The following is a 23,183-nucleotide window of genomic DNA, read 5'->3' as shown; positions in this document are numbered from 1 at the left end:
ATATATAGCTTTTAGCTTTACTATTTTTATTCTTAAAATATAATGAACTCATCTCATAGTTCTCTTTTCTTGTCTGATGCAAATGCTGTTGCTATATGATTGTAATTCTCAAACATCTTAGCTGTGACTCCCGGAGGTGTCCCACTACTTCTTTATCTATTTACTCATCTAAGCTCTTCTCAGGCAATCAATCAAAGAAAATAAAACAGAGCAGCCTTTTTCTGGTTTGTGGTACTGCTTTGGGAGGGGAGAGATGGTCACAATATAGATCTGCTCAATGCAAACTGTCAGTTCACAGTCAGGTACTGGTTGGATTTTGAGAGTACATCATTCTTTCCATCCTGCTAATAGGATTCCAATAGCCTGTCCTGGGGTCTTTGCTTTATAAGGATGAAAGGATTGTCTTTTTCATTTTGCATTTTATACAATGAATGGAAAACAGGCGTGCCAGTGCCAAGCGTGTCGTCGAACTGCCAGCGAGAACTTCAGCCAAGACGATTAAGTTGCCGTAATTACCAATTGTACCAGAATCAGTTCTCACCTGTTGTATACTGTACCAGGGATTTAAGAAATGAAAGGCACCACTTCCTGCCACCCCACCTTGAAGCCTCTTGTACATCCTGTAGTATACACTTTAAAAAGAAAACTTTAAACACAAATATGCTATGTTCTACTTCAGAAACTGACCAAGGTGTGGGTCACAAATAGAATCGTGCATGCATTTGATTCACTAACTTTACATGGACGCACTACCCATTTTTGATGGTGACACAATCTATAGACACATACAGTCTAATATCTAGCACCTTATCTCCAAGAACACATATTTTGTATACAGTAATAGCTTACATTTAGAAGAATTACTACAGAATGGAATACACCACTAAAACGGACAAAAATACCAAAAGTTTTAACATCAAAGTTGTAGCACAGATGAAGGGGTGGGGAATCCACTCAACTTTGAAGCACCAAACTGAAACCAATCTTGTTTTTGCGTGTATTTTAGAACAAGAGAGATCCAGGAAGGAATTCTCGGCCATAGCAAACCTCTTGTGAGTGTACAAGTTACTGTGTTTTCCCCTTGGTGTGTAGACACTGAGATAGGTGAGCTTTGAGAGGCAGTGATGAGAATACTTGACAACTATTGGCAACCTTCACTGACCTTGAGGATTCTTACTCTACTTTTTAACAAAGAGCAATGAACTTTAGTTGTGAATTTTAGCTTTCCTAGTTCTTCCTTCAGTCAGCAGTGCTGCTTTTAGCAGAAGACTGCTGTAAGCAAGCTGGGCCTTTGCCTTAGAGGAAGAGATTGTAAGTAACTGGAAAGAATTTGACAAGGGTCTCCTTTTTGACTTGTAAGCTATGATCTGTTGTTTGTGGCGCTGCTTCTGTCTCCTCATGCCTCAACTTGGAAGGGCTTTGAGAGGGGCCAGGAGCACCTGTCTGGCCCATAGAAAAGGAGAGACAGAGATAAGGACCAAGAAGTTCAAAAGCCATGACTGACCAGATTTTCTCTCCTTATCCTGGTGACTGGCTCACAGCCACCTGTTCCTTTAATCGTTTGTCTGCTCTGGAGGGAAAAGACATTTTGCTTAGAGAAGCCTCTCCTGACAGCACAAGGGTGTGTCTTAAAGAAGAATACAATAAGAAAGATATTATGAGGGGAAAACACTTCTTCTGATTTTTTTTTCTCAAAATCCGGGAGAGGGCAGTTATGAGAAAAAAAATACAGTCCACAAGTTGACATTGGTACTCTCTTTGTTTGATCTTAACGACCTCTGAGGGTTTTATTTTGAAGCATTCAAATGACCAGATGATGCATAATTTTTCTCTTCCAAATGGTATATTTCAGATAGTTTTAAGAGCATTTTGGCAAAGTCTAAAAAGAAAGTGTAGTTTAATCTTACATGTTACTCTCTAGGTAGTATGAAAAAATCTTTTGAAGTAACTTTACCTAGTTTAATTGGCTAATTATGTAGAAAATAAGGCAGTATCAGGCACCTTACAATTTTATAGGTAATTTTTTTAGTGGTTTTTTTTTTTGCTGAAATAATTGGACAGTATCTACAGAATTGAATGTGCTCCCAAAGATGTGTTGTAGTGGGTGTTTCTTGATAAGAAATGAGGTGCCTACCCCCTCCTATGATAAAATGGCAGTTTTCCTTACCTGCTGAATTTGAAGTAGATATCCCCTCATCTTAAAATTGGACTGGAGTTGGGGGAGGAGACAGAAAAATACCTTTAATTGCTGGTCCCTCTGTTTACTTCTGTTCTTCCCTGCTTCATGGGCCCCGGGGTCCCTGTGAACCTGTCAGCTCTGGGTGGGAAGGGCATGAATGGGGGTGAGTGAGCACACAGAGCTTTAAGAAGGGCCAGCACAGCAGGGGGAGGGGGTGAAGGCAGTGGGCATAATGGCAGGAGGTAGGCAGGGGGCCGGAAGTACACAGAACTTCCAAGCAGCTGGTATTTGTGGTGCCATAGAGAAGATGGACCCTTGCAGTCATAAAAGTCACAGAAGCCTGGGGCTTGCTCCTTATTACTGCCTTCCCAAGCTTGTTGAAATTGGTGTGTTAGTCAAAGCACCTGCGACTCCTTGGCAAACTGGATGCTCTATTATTTTTAAATAAGGAAATCATTAAATTGGAAACCACATCATTTCAAAGTCTGGTTTGTCTGGCCCCTGGACTTTAATGGGATTTTTACTGCATGTATGAAGTGGCCTTGGCAGAAGAACACCTCCTTTAAAAACATTTAGGGAAAGCTATTGCACACGAGGATCTGTGAGGCTAATGATGACTTCTGTGTGTGCTTTCAGATTTTCAAATGACAAAACAGTATGTGCAGTAAAACCTCATTAAGTTGATAGTGTTTTATTCAAAATAGCCTACAATTTGAAGCAGTTGCTATCTCCAAGCTCACTAGAGGCCCTATTGTTCATTAAGAAAATGTCAGCAAAGCAGAATGCTCTTAATTCAAAGGTTCTCTTTACCCAGTCCCCTATTTTCAAAAGGTTTTCGACTTTGAAAAATCCAATTTGCTATGAGAATGGACAATGACTAAATTAGGGAAAAGAGGAACTTGAAAAAGGAAATTGGTGAGTGTTGGTGCCCTGGAGGATGTTGTGTGTGTTAAGTGAACTTACCACACTTGGACAGGTTCTGCTTCCATTTGGATTTGGGATTTTGGCAAACAATTTTCTCTGATACACTTTGAAGGGGTTGCGCTTTAAAAATAAAACAAGAAGTTCAGTTTCAACAAAATATTTGGAGACACTTATGTTTGAAAACCTGTTTCCTACCCAGGTAAGCATTTCTACTTAAAGGACAGGCTACCAGTACGTCAAACTCCTTTGACCATGACTGATCTTCAAGGCAAAACCCCTCCCCCCATAGAAGGATTGGTCACATGGGCCATTTCTTCACCCAGAAATCCTTTGAGGACAGACTGTTACAAGAGCTTGGCAATAAATTGGTATCATAAATTTATGACTGTTAATTCACATTTTGGTAGAAAAATAAATGATTTACAAAGGTAAACTTTAGCCCCCATGTCTTGTCTGAATTACCACAAGTTCCAAATTACTGGGGTTGAAATCAATATGATTTTCATGGATATATCAAATTTATGGGTCAGCTCAATACTATTTGGGTCTATCCCCAAATTTATTTCCTAAATTCTGAACATGGCAATGCCAAATTCCATGCAGACTTATTCATAGCCCAAATACACTGACTGCTGTTTACCTCTTCCCCCTTGAGATGCTCATGCTGGAATCTGTCAGGAGGAAGAGATAAAATATAAGTGAGATTGGCTTTTAAATGAAAGAAATTTCAGTTCTAATACAGACATGGTCATCACACAAGAATGAGACTAAACCCTGAATATGGCCATCTTTATATACACCACCTGATCAACCATTTTTTCCATGAAATACTCTTTCCTCTTCCTCCACCCATATTAACATTGGATTTCTGCCTGAACACTTGATCACAGAGTTGCTTTAATGTGATCTTCAGGAGGATCAAAACACTGTCTTGACCATTTTTTGGTTCTATGTTATTTGGTCATGTCAATATGGTCTGTGCCCTCAGAAATACACAAGTATATACCCACTCAAAGTGATTTCAGGGTTTGGGATTTGACATTTCTTCCTCTGTATTGACCCTAAGGATGATTTAGATCTTGTAAAGGTTTTCCCAAAGTGATATACTTCGACAGAAATAATGAGGATAAGTCTGACCTGAATGTTTCGATTTAGCATTGTCTGGAACAGGTCAAGTAATAGGCCAGGTATTGAAAAAGCATCCTCTCTGTTATTTCCAACTCTTATTTTTCTCTGCCACATCTGTGGAGAGCTTACAGGTTTCAGAGATGGTCACAGGTAGAAAAGACTCATGGGTGTGCCTGGACGAAGGAAAACATTTATCTTGCCTTACTTTTGCCCCATGTGGAGATAATATGTCTTGTTTATGATCTCAGGGGCACAAAAGACATTTCTAGTGGGCATATCTCTCTTGATTGGCAGTGTGAGTTTTGTAGGACAAGTGACTGGCAGAGGTGATTTGGAGGATTCTCATGAGCATCTCAATTCAATCACAAAGGGAAAATTGTAAAACAGTGGTGATTTCTGTCCCACTATTAGTCAAATAGGAGACAGAAAATAGTTCAGTGTTAACAGACAATTTTCCATTTGCATAAAACAATTGTGGCCTCCGCCCATGCCCAAACCCAGGATTGTATAGAAAAAAGTCAACTGTTTAGACCCACAGATGTGTGATTTTCCTATCTTCTCCCTTGGATTAGCTCCCCATTTCATGCTCTATTATCTTCTTTGACTTTTCTGGATCCCTTTGGAGGATATAGAAACCTTCTTGGTCTTTTAACCACACAATGCCCTTAGTTTCTGTAATAGTCTTTGCACCAGATTGTGGGGGCTCTTCAGTCTAGAATTTGGCTAATACGTTGATCAGTCGGTCAGGTTCTGCTTCCTGGGCTCCATGAATGACTTGGTCCATTGCTTTTCTTTCTGTTGAACATACGCTGGAGCCCTTCCCGTGAGCTCACAAGTCCTTAAGTTCACCAGCATCATCTTCCTTTTCCCTCAGAGCAAAAACTGATACATGGTAGCTCTGGGGAGACAGACATAATACCAAGCACGTGTCCAAATTGGATAGCCCTTGTTGCTTTAAGAAATTTAGAGCCTAATAACTTTTTTTTGGGGGGGGGAGAGAAATTTCAGTCAGAATCCTCAAGTTTATTCTTTGAGGGGCACACTTTTTAGGGAAGACCCCAGTTCCTACCTCTTCCATATACGTATCTACCTTGTGGTGAGAGGGGCATGTGCAGAACCTTTGCCTGGAATGGTATGGGTTAGCATTAACACGATTGTGGATGGTCCATTTAAGAGAAAGCTGCTCCTGTATTCTGTGAACAGTTCAAGGTTTACCTTAGAACCAACTTCAAGGCGAAGTGGCAGAATCATGAGAAGGGACGATCTTGCCTTCAGTTCCACCCTCGGTGCCGGCTTCGGTTCCGGGCAGGTCTGGGTGGCTGTTTTCTTTGGGGGGCTTCTCCTTGCAGAAAAACTTCTTCAGCATGTCCTGGATCTCCTTCTTGATGGTCTTGTGCATGTAGCCATAGACGTAGGGGTGGATGCAGCACTGCAGGAAGAAAAGCCAGATAATTATGGTGATCACCCACTGGGGTACCTTGGTTTGGACATCCACCCACACGGCCAGGACTGCTAGAAAGCAGTAGGGCCCCAGGGAGAGCACGTAGGAGAAGATGATGAGGAAGATCACTTTAGCAGCTTTGCACTGGTAGCACCTGGGCAGAGGGGGGTCACCATTGCTGTTTCGACGACTGACTGGGAGACTCTCTGGAATGTTCACTGCCTCGATGTCATCCTCACTGAAATGGAGGTCATCCTCACCAAACTCTAGGTCGTCTTCACCCAGGTCAATGTTGCACTGGGTGACCTCTAGGCGGCCCTTGTCTGCCTTTCTGCTGCTCTGAATTTTGGTGCTGCCTTTGGCCACCAAAGAGTTGCTTTCTCTGACCTCTTCACTGCCAGTGGCCTCCATGCTCCCCTCACCAGTCTCCACGCTCCCTTTTTTGGCCTTCTTGCTGCCCTCCATGGCTTCCACGCTGTCCTCCTTGGCCTTGACCTCACCTTCATCCTGGCCATGGAACTCACTCTCGCTCTGGAACTCATCCTTCTTGCTGCCCTCTTCGTTCTCATTCTCCACCCGGTCCTTGGCTCGCACTTCCAAGCTGTGGCTCTTGACGTTGTAGAGCAGTGCGTGCTGCCGGCGGGCAGCCCCGAACACCACAGAGTAGCAGGCAATCATGACAATCAGCGGGATGACGATGAAGGACACGACACTGACAATTGTGTAGCTGGGGCTGGCCCCCCAGATCATGGAGCAAAGGGCATTGCGCTCATCGAAGGCAGCCTGGCCCCAGCCATAGAGTGGGGGAGTGCTCTGCAGGATGGCCACGATCCAGGTGCCATAGAGGAGCAGGTAGCCCCGGCGTGGGGTCATCTTTGCTGGGTAGGAGAGAGGGTGGATGATGGACAGGTAGCGATCCACGGACACCACCACGATGGTGTTGACGCTGGCAAAGGCGAACAGGTGAGTGAGGCTAACCAGGGCAGTGCAGAAATGGCTGTTGAGGGGCCAGAAGATGGGTACGGAGGTGGCCACCACCCAGGGGGCCACGAGCGAGATCTGCAGCAGGTCAGTGACGAGGAGGTTAAAGATGAAGCGGTTGGTCACCTGCAGCAGCTGAGGCTTGCGCTGCAGCACGAACGCCAGCACTATGTTGCCCACGAAGGAGGCGGTGAGGAAGATGAGCAGAACACTCGAGCGAATGATGCCATGCGCCAGGCTGATGGGCATTTTGGAGAGGGGCATGCACGCGTGGCTGCTGTTGTTTTCGCGCGTGCTGTTGGTGCAGGTGGACGCCATGGCGGCAGGGGCAGGAGGGCGACAGGTGCGGGCGCCGGGCCGGCCCCGGCGGGCGGCGAAGGGGCGCACGGAACACACTCAGCGCCTAGGCTGGGGACGAAAGAAACACGCGGGCTGGGTTAGTCCCCCTGCTTGGGGCGCGAGGGTGGGGTGGGCGCTTCCACGCTGGGCAGCAGCGCTGCAGGACCCCAGCCCCGGGGGCCCCGTGCGCGTGCCCCGGTCTCTCCCCCGCGTCCGGGCAGTTTCTCTAAATCCTTCTCTTATTCTCTGGGTCTCTCTGCCTCTCCCTCTTTTGGGGGGTTTCCGAGACACCCCTCCCACAGCTGTCTCCAGCTGGCGCGTGCGCCTCCCACACTCTCTGGGGGTCTCGCAGTTTGGGTTTCTCCAGAGATCTCTCCCGGGCTCTCCCGCTAGCGCATGCGCGCGCGCGCTCCATCCCTGCCTGTTTACGTGTGGACACTTCTCTTTTTCTCCCCGGAGTCTCTAATTAGCGCACTTTCCCTGTATCTCGTGTGTGTGTGCGCGTGTGCGTGCGCGCGTTACCGGTTTTCTCTGACTGTCTCACCCTTGTCCCTCACTCTGGGGTCTGTCCCTATTTCTCAGACCCTTGCCAGCACGTGCACGCTGTCTCTCCTCTGCCAGTCTGTTCTCCTCTTACCTCCGTTTCTGTTACTCCCCTCTCGCCCTCCCACTCGCGGTCAGCTTCTCCGCCTCAGTTTCCCTCTGAGTCTGCTTTTGCCAGCGCACTTTCTCCGTGGCTGTGTGCACGCGGGTCTCTGGGTCTCGCCGCCTTTCTCTAGGTCTCGTCCCTGTCTCCTTCCGTCTTTCTGATGCCCTCTCGTTTCTGTGTCTCTGCCAGTCACTGTCTCTGTCGCTCGCCAGTGCGTGCGCTTCTGCGTCTTCCCCGGATGCTGTCTTCTCTCCCACAGTCTATTTCCCTGACAATCTCCGTGGCTCCCCGGTGCACCTGTTCAGTATCACTCGCTTACTGTGGGTCTCTGACCGTCTCCGCATCTCTCCAGCTCTCCTGTCACCATGTCTCTCTCGGGTTCTGTCTCTCAGCGTCTCCCATCTCTCGCTGCTCTTGCTCTGAATTTCTCGGATCCTCTTCCCTCAGTGTCTCTCCCTGTTTACCCGCTGCAGCTTCTGTCTTCCCCGCGCCTTAAGTTCTCCCCTTATCATTATCTGCTCGTGTCCCTCAGGATCTACTGCGTGTCTCCTGATTGCCTCTGCCTCTGCGTTACTCAGACTCTTTACAGCGCGTGCACTTAAAGGAAGTCAGCTTCTCTGTCTCTCACTCTCTTCTCTGGGACTTTCGCGAAACACTTTTTTTTTTTGGTATGTTTGAGTGTGTGTGCAGTCTCTCTCTTACTATCCTTCTCCGATGATCTCTCACCTCAGTTTATCTCTGGCTGGATCTCTATCTCTGATCTCTATCTCTCTGTCGACTTTATTTTACCATGGAAACCAGCTGCCGCCTTGGCCGCCGCGGGCTCTGGTGGTTAAACCTCCCAGTTTCTCAAAGCACAGAAGCGGCTGGATGCAGGGGGGATGCCTACTGCGGACGCCCCCCCGCCCCCTAATTCGGCATCCTGTCTCCATTCTCCAGCCCACCCGGCCTCAGCGGTGGCGGGTGGAGGGATGGGTGAGCTGGGGAGAGCCAGGGAAGAGGCGGAGGTGGTGGAGGAGAAGTCTGAGAGAGAGAGAGCGCCAAGAGATTGAGAGGCAGACAGAGAAAGAGAATAAGAAAACATCAGGAGACAGAGACAGAAAAAGATGAGAGACAGAATGAGAGCCACCCAGAGACAGAGAGAATGATAGAGAAAAGAGACCTAGAGTCAAGGAATGAGCCAATGAGAGAGACAGAAGAAGAAGGAGAGACAGGGCAAGAGACGGGGAAACAGAGACAGAAAAATTTTAAAAAGAGAGGATGGGAAGCAGAGAATATGAGAAAGAATGAGAAGACATCGAGAAGATAGGGGCGGGGGACGAGGGAAAGTGCGAGTGAAAAAGCGAGGGCGAGGGACTGTCCGAGAAGGGGCCGCGCCAGGGGTTGGGGCGGGGGGCACTCCACGCGGGGCAGCGCAGTCGCCGACCGGCCGCGGCGGACGGGGCGTCCGGGGCGCCAGAGCGCGGGGGTCCGGCTGGGCGCAGGGAGCAGGGCTGGGGCCGCTTACCTGTTGCTGCCGGAGGCGTCGCGCCGCGGGAGCTGCGTGCCGGTCCCTCGGGACGCGGAGCGCTGGACCAGGCGGCCTCCCGAGGCGCCGGTGGCGGCTAGCTGGAACCCGGCGGCGCGAGCCGCAAGAGCCCAGGCGCCCGAGCCCGCACGTCCGGCCGGCGCGGCGCGCTGCGAGCTCTGAGCGGCGGCGGGGGCGCGCGGCTTCTTAAGGCGGCGCGGGGCCCTCACCTTGCGGCGCCCCCCTCCCCCCCGCGCCCGCCCGCGCCGCTGACGCACGAGGCCGCGGGCGTCCGGAGGAGCGGGCGGGCGGGGGGCACTGCGTCGGGCCCGCTTAGCGCCGCTCACCCCGCATCAGCGCCCCGGGCGGTCCGCGCTCACTGGAGACTCAGACTGGGGAGCGTCACCGGGGCTGGTTTCCCTGCCGACTAGGCCCCCGGATTTCGGTCCAGGGACAGGCCCCAGATTGGCGTGCGTCTTCCGAAGAGAAGCAGAAAGCTGGCCAGGGCCTGGGGCCTCGACCTTGGAAGACCCTCCCCCCGCCTCATTCCCACCCTCCCTCAAGTATGAACCTCCCCGGGACTCTGAGAGGAAGTAACTCTGATATCACCGATTTGCCACAATTTGCTCTAGCTCCCAGTAAGAGCTAAAGAGCAGTTCCTTTCCTGTAGGCCTTGGGAGCATTTCCTCTAAGACGAGCTGCTCGGTTATCCACTCTAGTATTTGATTGAAGTCTGTCTATAAGTCAGTCTCTTGGTCCACCCACCCCCAGGTACTGTGGGAAAACTGTTTACATAGAGAATACCGCTGAATCCTTACCCCAGCCCTGTGAGATAAGTGCTGCTATTATCTTCATTTTTATAGAGACAGAAGCAGAAGCCGAGAGAAATTACCCGACTTGCCAGAAGTTCAAGTAAATGTACCTGCTCTGTTAACTAGGGGCTTCCCTAGTAGCTCAGTTGGTAAAGAACCTGCCTGCAATGTGGGAGACCTGGGTTCGATCCCTGGGTTGGGAAGATCCCCTGGAGAAGGGAAAGGCTACCCACGCCAGTATTCTGGCCTGGAGAATTTCATGGACTGTATACTCCATGGGGTCCCAAAGAGTGGGACATGACTGAGCGACTTTCTCTTCACTATTAACTAAGATTTTCTGGGCCTCTCTGAAACACATGCACATCGTTGTTTGCTCTTTACCAGGCGGGCAAATACCAGACTGTAACTCCCTCTGCCTCCCAGAAGAGAGTCATGTCCAGGAAGGTGGCCCAGGAAGGTGGTCCAGACGAGGGGTTGTTTTCATCTGGTTTCCAAGGGATGATGAGACGCCTTCTGGGCATGACAGACGGGGAGAATGTGTTCTTCTAGAAGGAGATGCATGGGCAAAGAGGGCTGCAACAGAGAGCTGGGTGCCAAGAGAGGCTGGAGCACAGTGAATGCCAGCAGGTGAGCCGGAAAAATGGAGTGGAGGCAAATCCTGATGGGCCCTGAATGCCGGTTTGGACTTGATCCCGAGATCCGTGGAGGGCCATTGAGGATATGTTTTATTATGCACAGTTTCAAACATGCACAAATATGATGAGAATCATCATATAACTCCCTGTTGTTCTCACCATGCAATCCTAACAAGTATTTTGCCATTATTGTTCATTGATTTTTTTGAAGGTTTAATGAGTGAGAAAAATCAGAGTATAAAATTAGATACTATTTTTTGTTTTGGTTGTGCCACAGCTGCTTGCGGGATCTTAGTTCCCTGACCAGGGATCAAACCTGTTCCCCCTGCAGTGGAAGTTCAGTGTCTTAAACACTGGACCGCCAGAGAAGTCCGCTAGATACTTTTGTTTAAAATGGCCTATACGTTTTTTATACATGAATTCAGAATATGAAGGTGGATGTGTTATACATTTTTTATATGTGAATTCAGAATATGAAGGTGGATGTGTTATAAGTTATCATCTAGTGTATAAGATTATATATTATTTAAAAATGATTTTCAGTTTTCATTGATGGTTTCTGTGTAGGGCCATATGGAAAGAGTTCTGTTTTTCTAGGGTCTCCTCGGAGAAGGCAGTGGCACCCCACTCCAGTACTCTTGCCTGGAAAATCCCATGGATGGAGGAGCCTGGTAGGCTGCAGTCCATGGGGTTGCAAAGTGGGGCACGACTGAGCGACTTCACTTTCACTTTTCACTTTCATGCATTGGAGAAGGAAATGGCAACCCACTCCAGTGTTCTTGCCTGGAATATCCCAGGGACGGGGGAGCCTGGTGGGCTGCCGTCTATGGGGTCGCACAGAGTCGGACACGACCGAAGCGACTTAGCAGCAGCAGTGTCTCCTAGAAGCAGAGGTGGGGTTAGGAATGGAGGAGGCAAGACTTTGAATGGGGAAAGAGCACAAAGAAGGCTGTGGCAGGAAACAAGACAGTCTCAACAGGTCACAATGAGGGGGCTGAGCATAGACCCCTAGACAGGCAAAATTGACAGTGGAGAGGGATAAGGACAGGGAGGTGCTGGGGAGGGTCTAGGATGATACAAGATTCTGAGTTGATTGATGGGATGGATGGAGATCCACCCCTCCCCCCACTGCACCCCATGCCTTTGGGCAGGGATACAAGGCAAGTGTAGAATCAGGCCCCAAGATGTTCTTCGGATTTCAAGTCCTATCATTTGCTGTAGATTTCTTGTCTTTTTTTTAGGGGGGGGGGTAGGCCTGTTTTTATCTTCTGAAGTTTGAATAGTATAACTGTGGATGTTTTTCTTTGGAGACAGTTTCCATGATAGTCACTCACAATTATTAATTCCCAGTCTCACACTGGCCATGGTGCAGAATCCTGGGTGGCATGAACTGTCATGTGGCAGTTCACTCAGACTCCATATTTTAGAATCATTTGGGAGACTGTCAAGCTGGGAGAAATGACCAAAGACAAAGGCTAGTCTAGTCTGTCCTGCTCTTTCTTCTTTTTTACTGTAGTCCTGAGAATTTCCTGGACTGCTGGGATCCAGCAGGGAACAGGGAGAAAACCTCTTGGTACATGTCAGAAGTAAGTGCCTCAGAGAGGTGGGCTCATGGAATCAGCAGCTACACCCCTTAGTGCCAAGGGACACGATGGAAGAGCTTGAGTGTGATGAGGCCTCTGCACCCAAAGTCAGTCTGCCTGCAGGAGACAGTACAGAAGGTAGGGAAGCCCTGAGGAAGAAACGTAAGCCACTTTTCTGTACAGGGAGTTGTTTGAGGGTTGTTAATCCTCAGGTGTCTATTTCTTCTTTTTTTCCCTCTAGGCGGGAGCAGAGTTGGTGTCCTTGAATTTCAAAAGCATGCAAGTATCTGCATCCCAACTCGAGGTATGTGGGGGGCCTTGGGGAATGTGGATCTGGCTTCAGGCCCTGCAGGGTCTGATTCCAATGGCCTTGGGAGAGCCCTTCGACTGACAAGCTTTGTTAGATTCTGTGGAGGTTCTTTGGGATGAGACAGGGAGAGTCTGGGATGATGGCACCAGAAGTCACCTTAGCAGCAGAGGTAAGATCGGGCTAGTGGTGTTAATGAAGCAGAACTAGAGGGCGGGAAGCTACTAGAAAGCCTGTAGGGCCTGATGACAACCACAAGTTGCAATACCAGCCAGCAGTGTGCCAGCCCGGTCTTCCCAGACTTGTTCACCTCATCAGACTGCCCCAATGCATGTACCAACTGCCAGGTGAGGGAAGTCAGAGGCCCAGGACCCAGTCAAGTATTGGTTCCAGTAACAGTGGGAGTGCAGGAGTCCTTCAGCACCTACCACATGCCAAACTGTATGTATGCTTGCTTTATCCTATTTAATCCTCGAGGAGACTCTGCACGTTAGAGATTAATACAGTATTTTTAGAATCCAAGACATCATATACTATCAAGAATAAAAAACTGCAAATTTAACCTTCACACCACTGCTGGCAATATGCATCTTGATTTCAAAGATGCTAAACTGGAAAAAGAATGAGCGTTAAAATCAATATACGCCAGTACCCTCCCAGTCCTTACAGAGAGGTTAAGTAACTTTACCCAAGGTCACACAGCAAGTAAGTATTGGAGCCAAGATGTAAAACCTCTGACTCCAAAGCAGGAGCATATCCTAGGCTGCTTCTTGGAAGAGTCAAGAGGCAGGACAGAAAGAAAAGCTCCCAGAGACCAAGCCCAGAAAGAGTTTTTGAATCCAGATGAATAGCTAAAATTGTGGAAAGACAAATGCAGTTGCGGTGATAATGGCTTCTTTGTGTAGGATAGATGGTTCCCATAGGTGGTGAAATGACTAAATTAGCCAATCTAGATTCTAAGTCACACTCTTTCCTGCATAGTGAGTTCATAATAAGTCAATTGGGAAAAATATATGGTTTTGTTCTGGAGTGCCTACCCGTGGGGGTATTTTAAGTTTTTCAGTGTTATGAGCTGCTCTAGTATTCACTTTAGGCCAACCCTAGGGATTGTGATTGCAAAAATCACATGAAATTAAATACCCTCTGGGTGTGAGCTAATTTTTCCCACTCAATGGGCTTGGGCAGGACAGAAGGTCTAGATTTCTAAGCTGTATCTATCCAAATAAAATGGTTTGGAAGAAAAAATCAGCAGAAAATAACCAGATGGAATACAAATAAAGAGCAGGAGACCTGATTTTTAGTCCTAATTCTGTGGCTAGAATTAGGTGTGTGACTTTGGGAAGATACCTTCCCCTCTCTGATCTCAGTTCTGTTAATCCACCAAATGAAGTGGGGGTAGTGTTAGGTAATCTCCAAGGGTCCTATCAGGCTTTGACTGATTCCATCTATTTTATATCTTGATGTTACTAAAAATCTCCAAACTAATCTACCTCAGCTATTTAAAAACTGAAAACTGGACCTATGCCTCTGGCCATGGACGAGTAACAGGAGCTGGATTTATCCTTCCTTCTTAACTAACTAAAAAAGTGGGCAAAATATATGAAATAATGGTTGTCCCACATTGGAAAATAGGATGTGCAGGACAGTGATTGTCAAGGAAGGGAAACAAATAAAGCAAGCCCTACAATTGCCCCAGTTGACTACCTAGAGAAAGTTTACCAGCTTGGAACCCAAGATGAGCCTAGAAGTCTGCCTAAGCTGAGAAGACAGAGGTCAGAATTCAGGGAGGTAGGTAAGGGTGGCTAGAATTTGCAAGGGATGTTTCATAGAGGAGCTTCCCAGAGAGAGAGCTCTGAAGACCTGACTCAAAAGGGTAGGTGGAGTGATTTCTAGAGCTCACACAGGACTTGGAATAGCTCAGTTTCCCAACAGCCAGAGAGAAGAAACTCGTAATATTCAGGGCATTAGACTGAGTACTCAAAGAGGATTACCTCAGCAGTGGAGCCAAGTTAACCTTGGTGTAAAGTTTGTTCGGTTCCACGTAGCAAAGCTTAAAAGCAAGCTTTAAAAGAGTTGAACTGTTTTCAAGTATCTTTACTGCAATTTAAAGCAAGGCTCAGAAATATTTAAAGGAGTACAAAATTCTCTAGCACACCAGAAGGTAAAATTTGCAGAGTCTGAAATCTAATAAAACGTTATAAGGCATGCAAAACAGGAAAATACAACCCATAAGAAGAAGAAAAATCCTTAAATAGAAATAGACATGAATTATGAAATTGGGCAAAAAAAGTAAAGTGACTTGAAACATGTATTTTGTATGTTTACGAAGGTAGAGGAAAGTGTAGGCATGTCAAGGAGAGACAGAAAAGATAGAAAATAGATGTAAATCTTACTTCTGGTGATGAAGAATATAATGTCTGAAATAAAAATACAATAGATGACATTATTAGCACATTAGATACTGCAGCAGAAAAGTTTAGTGAACTTGAAGACATAGAAATAGAAACTGTCCAAAATGAGAAAAAAAAAGAAAAAAATATAAGTAGAGAAACAGTGAGCTGTGGGACAATTTCAAGTAGCCTAATATAAGTATAAGTGGAGCCCCAGAAGAAGTTAGGAAGACAGAAGTGTTATTTGAAGAGATAGTCACTGAAACTTTCCCAAAGGTAATAAAAACTAAACCAACAGATCTAAGAACCTCAACAAAATTCAAGCACAGGAAACATGAAAACCATACCAAGGCACATCACAGTAGTTCCTGTTTCTCCATAAATTCTTGCCATATAATTGGCGAGGATATTTGGAGAAACTATAACTTTGATACACTGCTTTTGGAATGTAAAATAAAACAGCCACATTGATAAAGAGTTTGGCTGGCTTAAAAAAATTTAATATACACTGAACATATGACTTAGCTTTTCCATTCCTAAAAGAAACGAAAGCATTTGTCCATGTAAAGATGTACATGAATGTTTATAGAACCTTTATTTGTAAGATACAAACTGGAAATAACTTCAGTGTCTATCAACAGGTGAATGGTATATTCACACATTGAGGTTAAGAAAATATTCTAAAATTGAGTGTGGTGATGACTACTTACCCGAAAAGAGAACAAAGTGTTGCTATATACAACAGCGTGGCTGAATCTCACAATAATTATGCTGAGTGAAAGAAACCACTCAAAGAGAATACATACTATATGGATTCCTTACTATGTAAAATTCCAGAAATTCAAACTAAGTGACGTAAAGCAGATCAGTGGTTGTGTTGAGATGGGGGAAGAGAGAGGGAAGGGTATGAAGTATCTTTTAGAGATGACACATATGTTCTCTATCTTGATGGTGGTGTTGATGGTTTGTGGTGTATTCCTATCTCAAAACTCATCAAATTGTACTGTTTAGATTTTTGCAGTTGAATCTACATGTATTATACCTAAATAAAACTGTATATAAAAATAAGTCCCCAGGGGAAAAAGACCCAAAGCGAATGGTTTGGGTGTCCAGGATCCCACCTCCAACATTAGAATACTCACCTTTCTTTGAGGGAATCATCAGGCCTCCCGGCACCCCGTCCTGGTTCTCATCAGCATACCCTTGTGTTTGAGTAATCAGTGTTCTTGCCCCTCTGACCCTCTGTGATGGGAACATGATGTGAGCTCTTTCCAAATGCTTGCAGAATTGTGTACATCCCCTCATGGCAGTTTAGCAGCTCTCATTTACTGAGGATTTAACAGTGTACCTAGCACTTGACTTCTCCCAGCTCATTTAATGAACACTGTGCTATCATTTACCTCATTTTATATGTGGGGAACCAAAGGCTTAGACAGAAGCTGTGGCTTACTCAGAGTCACTTAGAAACAGGCAGGGCTCGAATTTGAATTTAGGACTGACTATGAATTTATAGCCCAGATGCTTAGCAGAGACACGATTTTGCTTCCCTTTCCTAAGCAATTTTTAAAAATGTATTATCACTCATAAGTGAGGAACTTTATACACCTTATCTCATGTAATTCTCCAACAATCTTGTGAGGTGGGTATTGTTAATATTCCTTATTTTATAGATGAGAAAACTGAAGCTCAGAGAATCTAAATAATTTGCTCTAAGCCACCCCAATAGCATATGGATAACTACAGTGCCCACTCTCCATAGCTGTTTTGCTTAATGTCATCCTCAGGGTCAGAAAGATTTAAATCCTCTCATCTTTGGAACCACACTTAACTCTTCTTGAATCAAGTTGTTCAAAGGCTCTAGAGTTTCACAGCCTAACTTTGGTGCCACGTCAGGTGCCAGGAACACTGAAATGGCCTGCTTTGTTTTATGACACATGAGTGGAGGACTTGGATGGTTAAAACTGATGTATGGTTGGTGAGTACTGGATATTCAAAGTACCAAACACTTCAAACCTCCCATGTCTCTGCATGAAATGTTAGGGTCTGTGGAATTTTCAAATGCAAATTTGTATTTTGCTTTTCATTGAATTAAGACTTGGAAATTTGATTAAAAAAAAGAGTTTGATGGTGGTTAAGAATCAGAAGGGAGCCGCAGAACCTGTGGGTCAGCTAGAGAGAGAGGTGGTTCCTCAAATATGTTCTGGTGCATTCCTTGAACTGTTAGTATTGCTTGTTGGCTGTAGAGATGTGGCCAAAGTGCCTCAAAATGGAGTTGACAGAAAGTAGGATTATGTTTCCACATTTAGGAAAATATTTCTGCCATGCTCAGATATCAGCATTAGAGGGGGAGAAAGCAACCTCTTCAAGTTAAACTGTAATGACCATATAATTTTTAGAGCTTTTGCCCAGAGGAATGCAAAAGGTGGCAGTTTTCTGGAAGCTGCTCATGTGAAATTCTTCAAAAAGAGTGTTCTGTGGTACAGTGTGGTAGAGACAGTCTAGAGACAATCTGTACTGGTTCGTGAGAGCTGGTGTACTGGTTTGTTGTGTTATCAGGAATTTTGCAAGTGATGGTTAAAAATTAAATTGCATAAGTGTACAGTTAAGTGAATTACATTAAAAAAGTAATAAATACTCAAAACACATCACTTCCTAATTATTTCATCACCTTTTACTATTATCCATGATTATCTATGCCCATTGTATATGTGTAGTGCAAATACTTTATAATGGTGTGCTGCCGCACAACTCCTTACAACTCCATGTTGACTGACATCACATTGATCACTTGAAATTGGCCAAGGGAGTATTTTTACCATGGAAATCATCAAACACTACAAATCAGGACTTTATTTCTCTGAAAGCCAGATGTTAAACCTTTACTGACACATCACTGTCTGTAGAACATACTGTTTTTATTTATGTAGCTTTATTGAGATATATTCTACATGTAGCTCAGTCAGTAAAGAATCTGCCTGCAGTGCAGGAGACCTGGCTTCGACCCTTGGGTTGGGAAGATCCCCTGGAGAAGGAAATGGCAACTCACTCCGGTATCCTTGCCTAGAAAATCTCATGATGAGAGGAGCCTGGTGGGCTGCAGTCCATGGGGTTGCAAAGAATCGGGCACGACTGAGTGACTAACACTTACTTACTACATGCCATACACCCATTTAGTGTACAATTCAACTGATTTGAGTATATTAACAGGTATGTGTGACCATCACCATGCTCAATTTTAGAATATTTTCATGACCTCAAAAAGAAACCGTTTAGCTAACAGCCCATTATCCCACATCCCATGTCCCCACTCCTTAGCCTTAAGTAATCATTAATCTATTTTTTGTCTCAAATCTATTAAATTGACCTATTCTGGACATTTTGTATAAATGGAATCATATACTATGTCATCTTTTGTGACTGGCTTCTTTCACTTAGCATTGTGTTTTCAGGGTTTATCCATGTTGTAATATGTGTCAGTACGTCATCCCTTTTCATGACTGAATAGTATTTCGTTGTATGGATATACCACCTTTTGCTTATCTGTGTATCAGTTGATGGACATTTGAGCTGTTTCTACCTTTTGGCTATTGTGAATAGTGCTGCAATGAACATTCATGTCCAAGTTTCTGTTTGAACATCTGTTTACAATTCTTTTGGGCATATGCCTAGGAGTGTAATTTCTAGGTCATGTGGTGATTCTGTTTAACTTATTGAAGATCTGCCAAATTGTTTTCCACAACAGCTGTACCATTTTACATGTGCACCTGTAGTGTATTGGGATTTCAATTTCTGCACATCCTCGCCAGTGCTTATTTTCCTTTTTTGATTATCGCTATCCTAGTGGATGTGAAGTAGAATCTTATTGTAGTTTTGATTTGCATTCCCGTAATGACTAGTGATGTCAAGCATCTTTTCAGATCCCTTTGTAGAGCACTTTTAAAATACTTCTACTGATAACAACCTTGGAAAGTATGTGTCATGATTCCCATCTTACAGTTAAGGTAACCGAGACTCAAAAAGATTAAGTAACTTGCTGAATTTGTACACAGCTAGAATGTATCTGAAAACCTGTGCTCCCTCCATTATACCATACTGTTTCCAAGACTCCTTCATCTGTCCACTCATGCTGCTGCTGCTGCTAAGTCACTTCAGTTGTGTCCGACTCTGTGCGACCCCATAGACGGCAGCCCACCAGGCTCCCCCATCCCTGGGATTCTCCAGGCAAGAACACTGGAGTGGGTTGCCATTTCCTTCTCCAATGAATGAAAGTGAAAAGTGAAAGTGAAGTCACTCAGTCGTATCTAACTCCTAGTGACCCCATAGACTGCAGCCTACCAGGCTCCTCTGTCCATGGGATTTTCCAGGCAAGAGTACTGGAGTGGGTTGCCATTGCCTTCTTCACTGTCCACTCATACTTTAAGGCTAATACTCTTTGCTGGGGCTTCCCAGGTGGGGCTAGTGGTAAATAAGCTGCCTGCCAATGCAGGAGACAGAAGAGACACTGGCTCAATCCCTGGATAAGGAAGATCCCCTGGAGGAGGGCACAGCAACCCACTCCATTATTCTTGCCTGGAGAGTCCCATGGACAGGAGCCTGGCAGGCTACAGTCCATAGGGTGGCACAGAGTCGGACACGCCTGAAGTGACTGAGCGCACATGCATGCACTCTTCTGTGATTGCTGTGCTCCCAGTGAAGTCCGCTGGCCTGTGTTCTAGTCCTGGCTCTGTCCCTCAGCCTCCATATCCTCATCTCTAGCTGGATGACCTCTGTGTCACTCCATTTATATAATAGAAGAATTAGCCCTTTCATTTTGGATGCAGATGTCCTGAGGATTGTACAAAGAAGGCTTGATTGCTTCATGTGTTATTTTGAGTGGTTAATGGGATTCTTTTCCATGGTGCATTATGTTGTGCTTGCCTACACCGACGCTCACCTGCTACTTTTCAGCCCACTCGTTCAGCCTCTCAGCATCTTCTGCAGTTTAATCTAAAGAGCTTAACATGTTACTACTCAAAAGGGTTGAGTGTTGCCTGGAAACCTGAAGTTTTTACTAGGCTGATTTTCTTCCACATAATTTTTGAGTACGTCAGATGAACTAGATCTCTCCATCAGTTTTTTTGGGGGAGGCCATAATGTCTAGAGGGTGTCCCAGGTGGCTCAGCGATAAAGAAATTTGCTTGCCAATGCAGGAGATGTGGGTTTGATCCCTGGGTCAGGCAGATCCCCTGGAGTAGGAAATGGCAACCCACTCCAGTATTCTTGCCTGGGAAGTCCCATGGATGGAGGAGCCTGGTGGGCTACAGTCCATGGGGTCACACAGAGTTGGACATGACCGAGCATGCACACACACACACCTGGGGTCTAGACTTCTCTCCTCAGAGAAAATCAGGTTTTTCCCTGTTTCCTGTCCCTGTGCCCATGATTTATCCTGATACAACCGTACTTGCACTCCAATGGTAGTTTGGATCTGTGTCAAAATCTTTTGTTTTCACATTCCCTTTTTAATCCATATGTATTTTTACTGCTTAAAAATTTCTGATAGATTGGTTTGGCATGACTTCATCTTGTGTAAACTGTTGTCCAAATGGTCATTGAACTCATCCTTTGACTTAAAACTTATGTGTTGCCCAGCCTGTGCCCTAGGATCTCTTTAGGACCCTACTTTATGAATGGAGCTCTTATTGGCAATGTGGCAATCTTGTCATGGGACTCTTGATGAGGATAGGCTGCATCTTTGGACCTAGTTTCACGTAGATACTTTGCCCCTGAGTCCTAGTAACGGGTGCATAGTTAAGCTATTCTGTAGGCCTTGGACATCCACAGCATTTGCCACTATCTAGTCTCATGACTTGGACACTTCTAGTGGGGGCAGGGAAGCAGACATCCCACTGATATTCTGCTTGGTATTTGTTCACTTTTTGGTCTCCCAAGCATGGCTGCTATCTGAACTGTCAGTTGTCCCCATTGATTGTCTTGCTGGCATTCTCCTTAGACTAGATCTCAAATTTGGCTTTTAGGTAACTTGTCTGGTTCCTTTTCAGTTCCCTTGGTCCCCCTGAATTTTAGTGCCTTTTTTCTGACACTTTTCAAGAGCATCTTTGTTCCCTTTGCTTGAGCCACCTTTCCATTTGGAGAAGGAGCGTTTATCTTATAGCTCCTCTCTCTCTCTCGGCTACTTTGTTGCTCAAAGGTAATTCTTTCAAAGTTTCTGATATTTTGCATTCTTGGTACACATTGTCTTGGGTTTTTGATAAAGTACTTTCTAATCTACGGCCCTCTTGTGGTTATTGCCATCAGTTCAGTTCAGTTCAGTCGCTCAGTCGTGTCCGACTCTTTGCGACCCCATGAATCGCAGCACGCCAGGCCTCTCTGTCCATCACCAACTCCTGGAGTTCACTCAGATTCACGTCCATCGAGTCAGTGATGCCATCCAGCCATTTCATCCTCTGTCTTCCCCTTCTCCTCCTGCCCCCAATCCCTCTCAGCATCAGAGTCTTTTCCAATGAGTCAGCTCTTTGCATGAGGTGGCCAAAGTACTGGAGTTTCAGCTTTAGCATCATTCCTTCCAAAGAAATCCCAGGGCTGATCTCCTTCAGAATGGACTGGTTGGATCTCCTTGCAGTCCAAGGGACTCAAGAGTCTTCTCCAACACCACACTTCAAAAGCATCAATTCTTCGGTGCTCAGCCTTCTTCACAGTCCAACTCTCACATCCATACATGACCACAGGAAAAACCATAGCCTTGACTAGACGGACCTTATTCGGCAAAGTCATGTCTCTGCTTTTGAATATACTATCTAGGTTGGTCATAACTTTTCTTCCAAGGAGTAAGAGTCTTTTAATTTCATGGTTGCAGTCACCATCTGCAGTGATTTTGGAGCCCCCCAAAATAAAGTCTGACCCTGTCTCCACTGTTTCCCCATCTATTTCCCATGAAGTGATGGGACTGGATGCTATGATCTTCATTTTCTGAATGTTGAGCTTTAAGCCAACTTTTTCACTCTCCTCTTTCACTTTCATCAAGAGGCTTTTTAGTTCCTCTTCACTTTCTGCCATAAGGGTGGTGTCATCTGCATATCTGAGGTTATTGATATTTCTCCCAGCAATCTTGATTCCAGCTTCTGTTTCTTCCAATCCAGTTCTTTCCTACGGAATGCTCACATTTGGTCAGGGTTCTATTTGCTGGAATGAAGTAAGTCAGTCTGTGGTGGATTTCTTTTGGTTTTCCCTCTCCCACTGGGATGCTGACTCTGGTTATTCCAGGATCAGCATTTTATAAGCCTTATTCAAAATGACCTGATCAGTATCTATTACTAACTATAGGCCTCTGTCTTCCATAGGGGCCCCAGGTGCAGGGAGATGACAGGTGAAACCAATAGGTGCTATGTGGTAGTATGGGAGTGTCTGAGAAATCCAGCTTGTAGCCAGTCTCAGCCACAGTTTTCCTGAATGATAGTAGGTAGGCCATTTCCCTGCCCTGGGCTCAGTTTCATCCTTTTAATGAGAGGACTGGCCCATAGGAAGGACAGGGATGTGTAAATGTTATCCCAGTGATTCAGTTTGCATTACTACGTTTTCAATGCACACTCTTGTCCATGGATCAATCAGGCAAAATTTTTGCGATACCTGAACCCTGGAGCCAGGATTTCCATCTGGATTGGTGGCTGGGACTGGGCTGTGAGGCTCTGAAGAAAATGGCCCTGAACTTTCATCCTCAATTTCATCATGCCCGGCCCTGTACTCTGGCTCTTTGTTCTTCTTCACAATGCCATGGGGAGAACTGCTGACCAAGCTTAATGTTTCTTTGAGTACAGTGATGCTAAACTGTTTGGTTTTTAGATCAGGGACCCCTTTGAGAAACTAATGAAAGCTGGGGACCCTGTCCACCAAATATGTGTGTATGTACACACATACGGACACACCAATCTGAATATAGTTGTAGGGGGTTCATGACCTGTGAAGGCAAGTCCATGTAATGTGGAGTCTAAGGATCCTAGGTTCATTGCTGCAGCCCTAGAAGGTGGCTCCTGGCCTGTGCTGAGCTCAGCATCCCCTACTGCAGCTTGGTTATGCTCTGACTTCATGGTCGTCTAGGACTTCTGTTGGTGATCAGCAAACCACCAGAATTGATCAGAGCCTTGACTGTATCTGGAAGGAGTCATTTGCCCTTGGACAATAATTCTGTGCTGAGCCCCACCAACAATACAAAGGAGAGGGAATGAGGGTCAAGTGGCAGATTCTCATGGCGTCTCAGGTCAGGGTGCTTTCTGTGATGGGAGGCTTGCTGGTGGATATAGAATCACTGGGA

At 45.7% G+C, this 23,183-nt stretch overlaps 1 protein-coding gene across 1 annotated transcript; it reads right to left on the bottom strand.

Annotated features, from left to right (window-relative positions):
* Positions 1–5,422: 5,422 nt before the first annotated feature.
* Positions 5,423–6,971, bottom strand: GPR101 (G protein-coupled receptor 101). Its single transcript, XM_005700428.2, has one exon. The coding sequence runs from the start codon at positions 6,969–6,971 to the stop codon at positions 5,460–5,462; it is 1,512 nt and encodes a 503-aa protein (XP_005700485.1). The 3' UTR covers positions 5,423–5,459.
* Positions 6,972–23,183: the final 16,212 nt, after the last annotated feature.

This window comes from Capra hircus (genome assembly GCF_001704415.2).
Source record: "Capra hircus breed San Clemente chromosome X unlocalized genomic scaffold, ASM170441v1, whole genome shotgun sequence".
NCBI lineage: Eukaryota > Metazoa > Chordata > Mammalia > Artiodactyla > Bovidae > Capra > Capra hircus.
The sequence above is the reverse complement of the archived record's forward strand: the minus strand, read 5'-3'. Positions and strand labels throughout refer to the sequence as shown.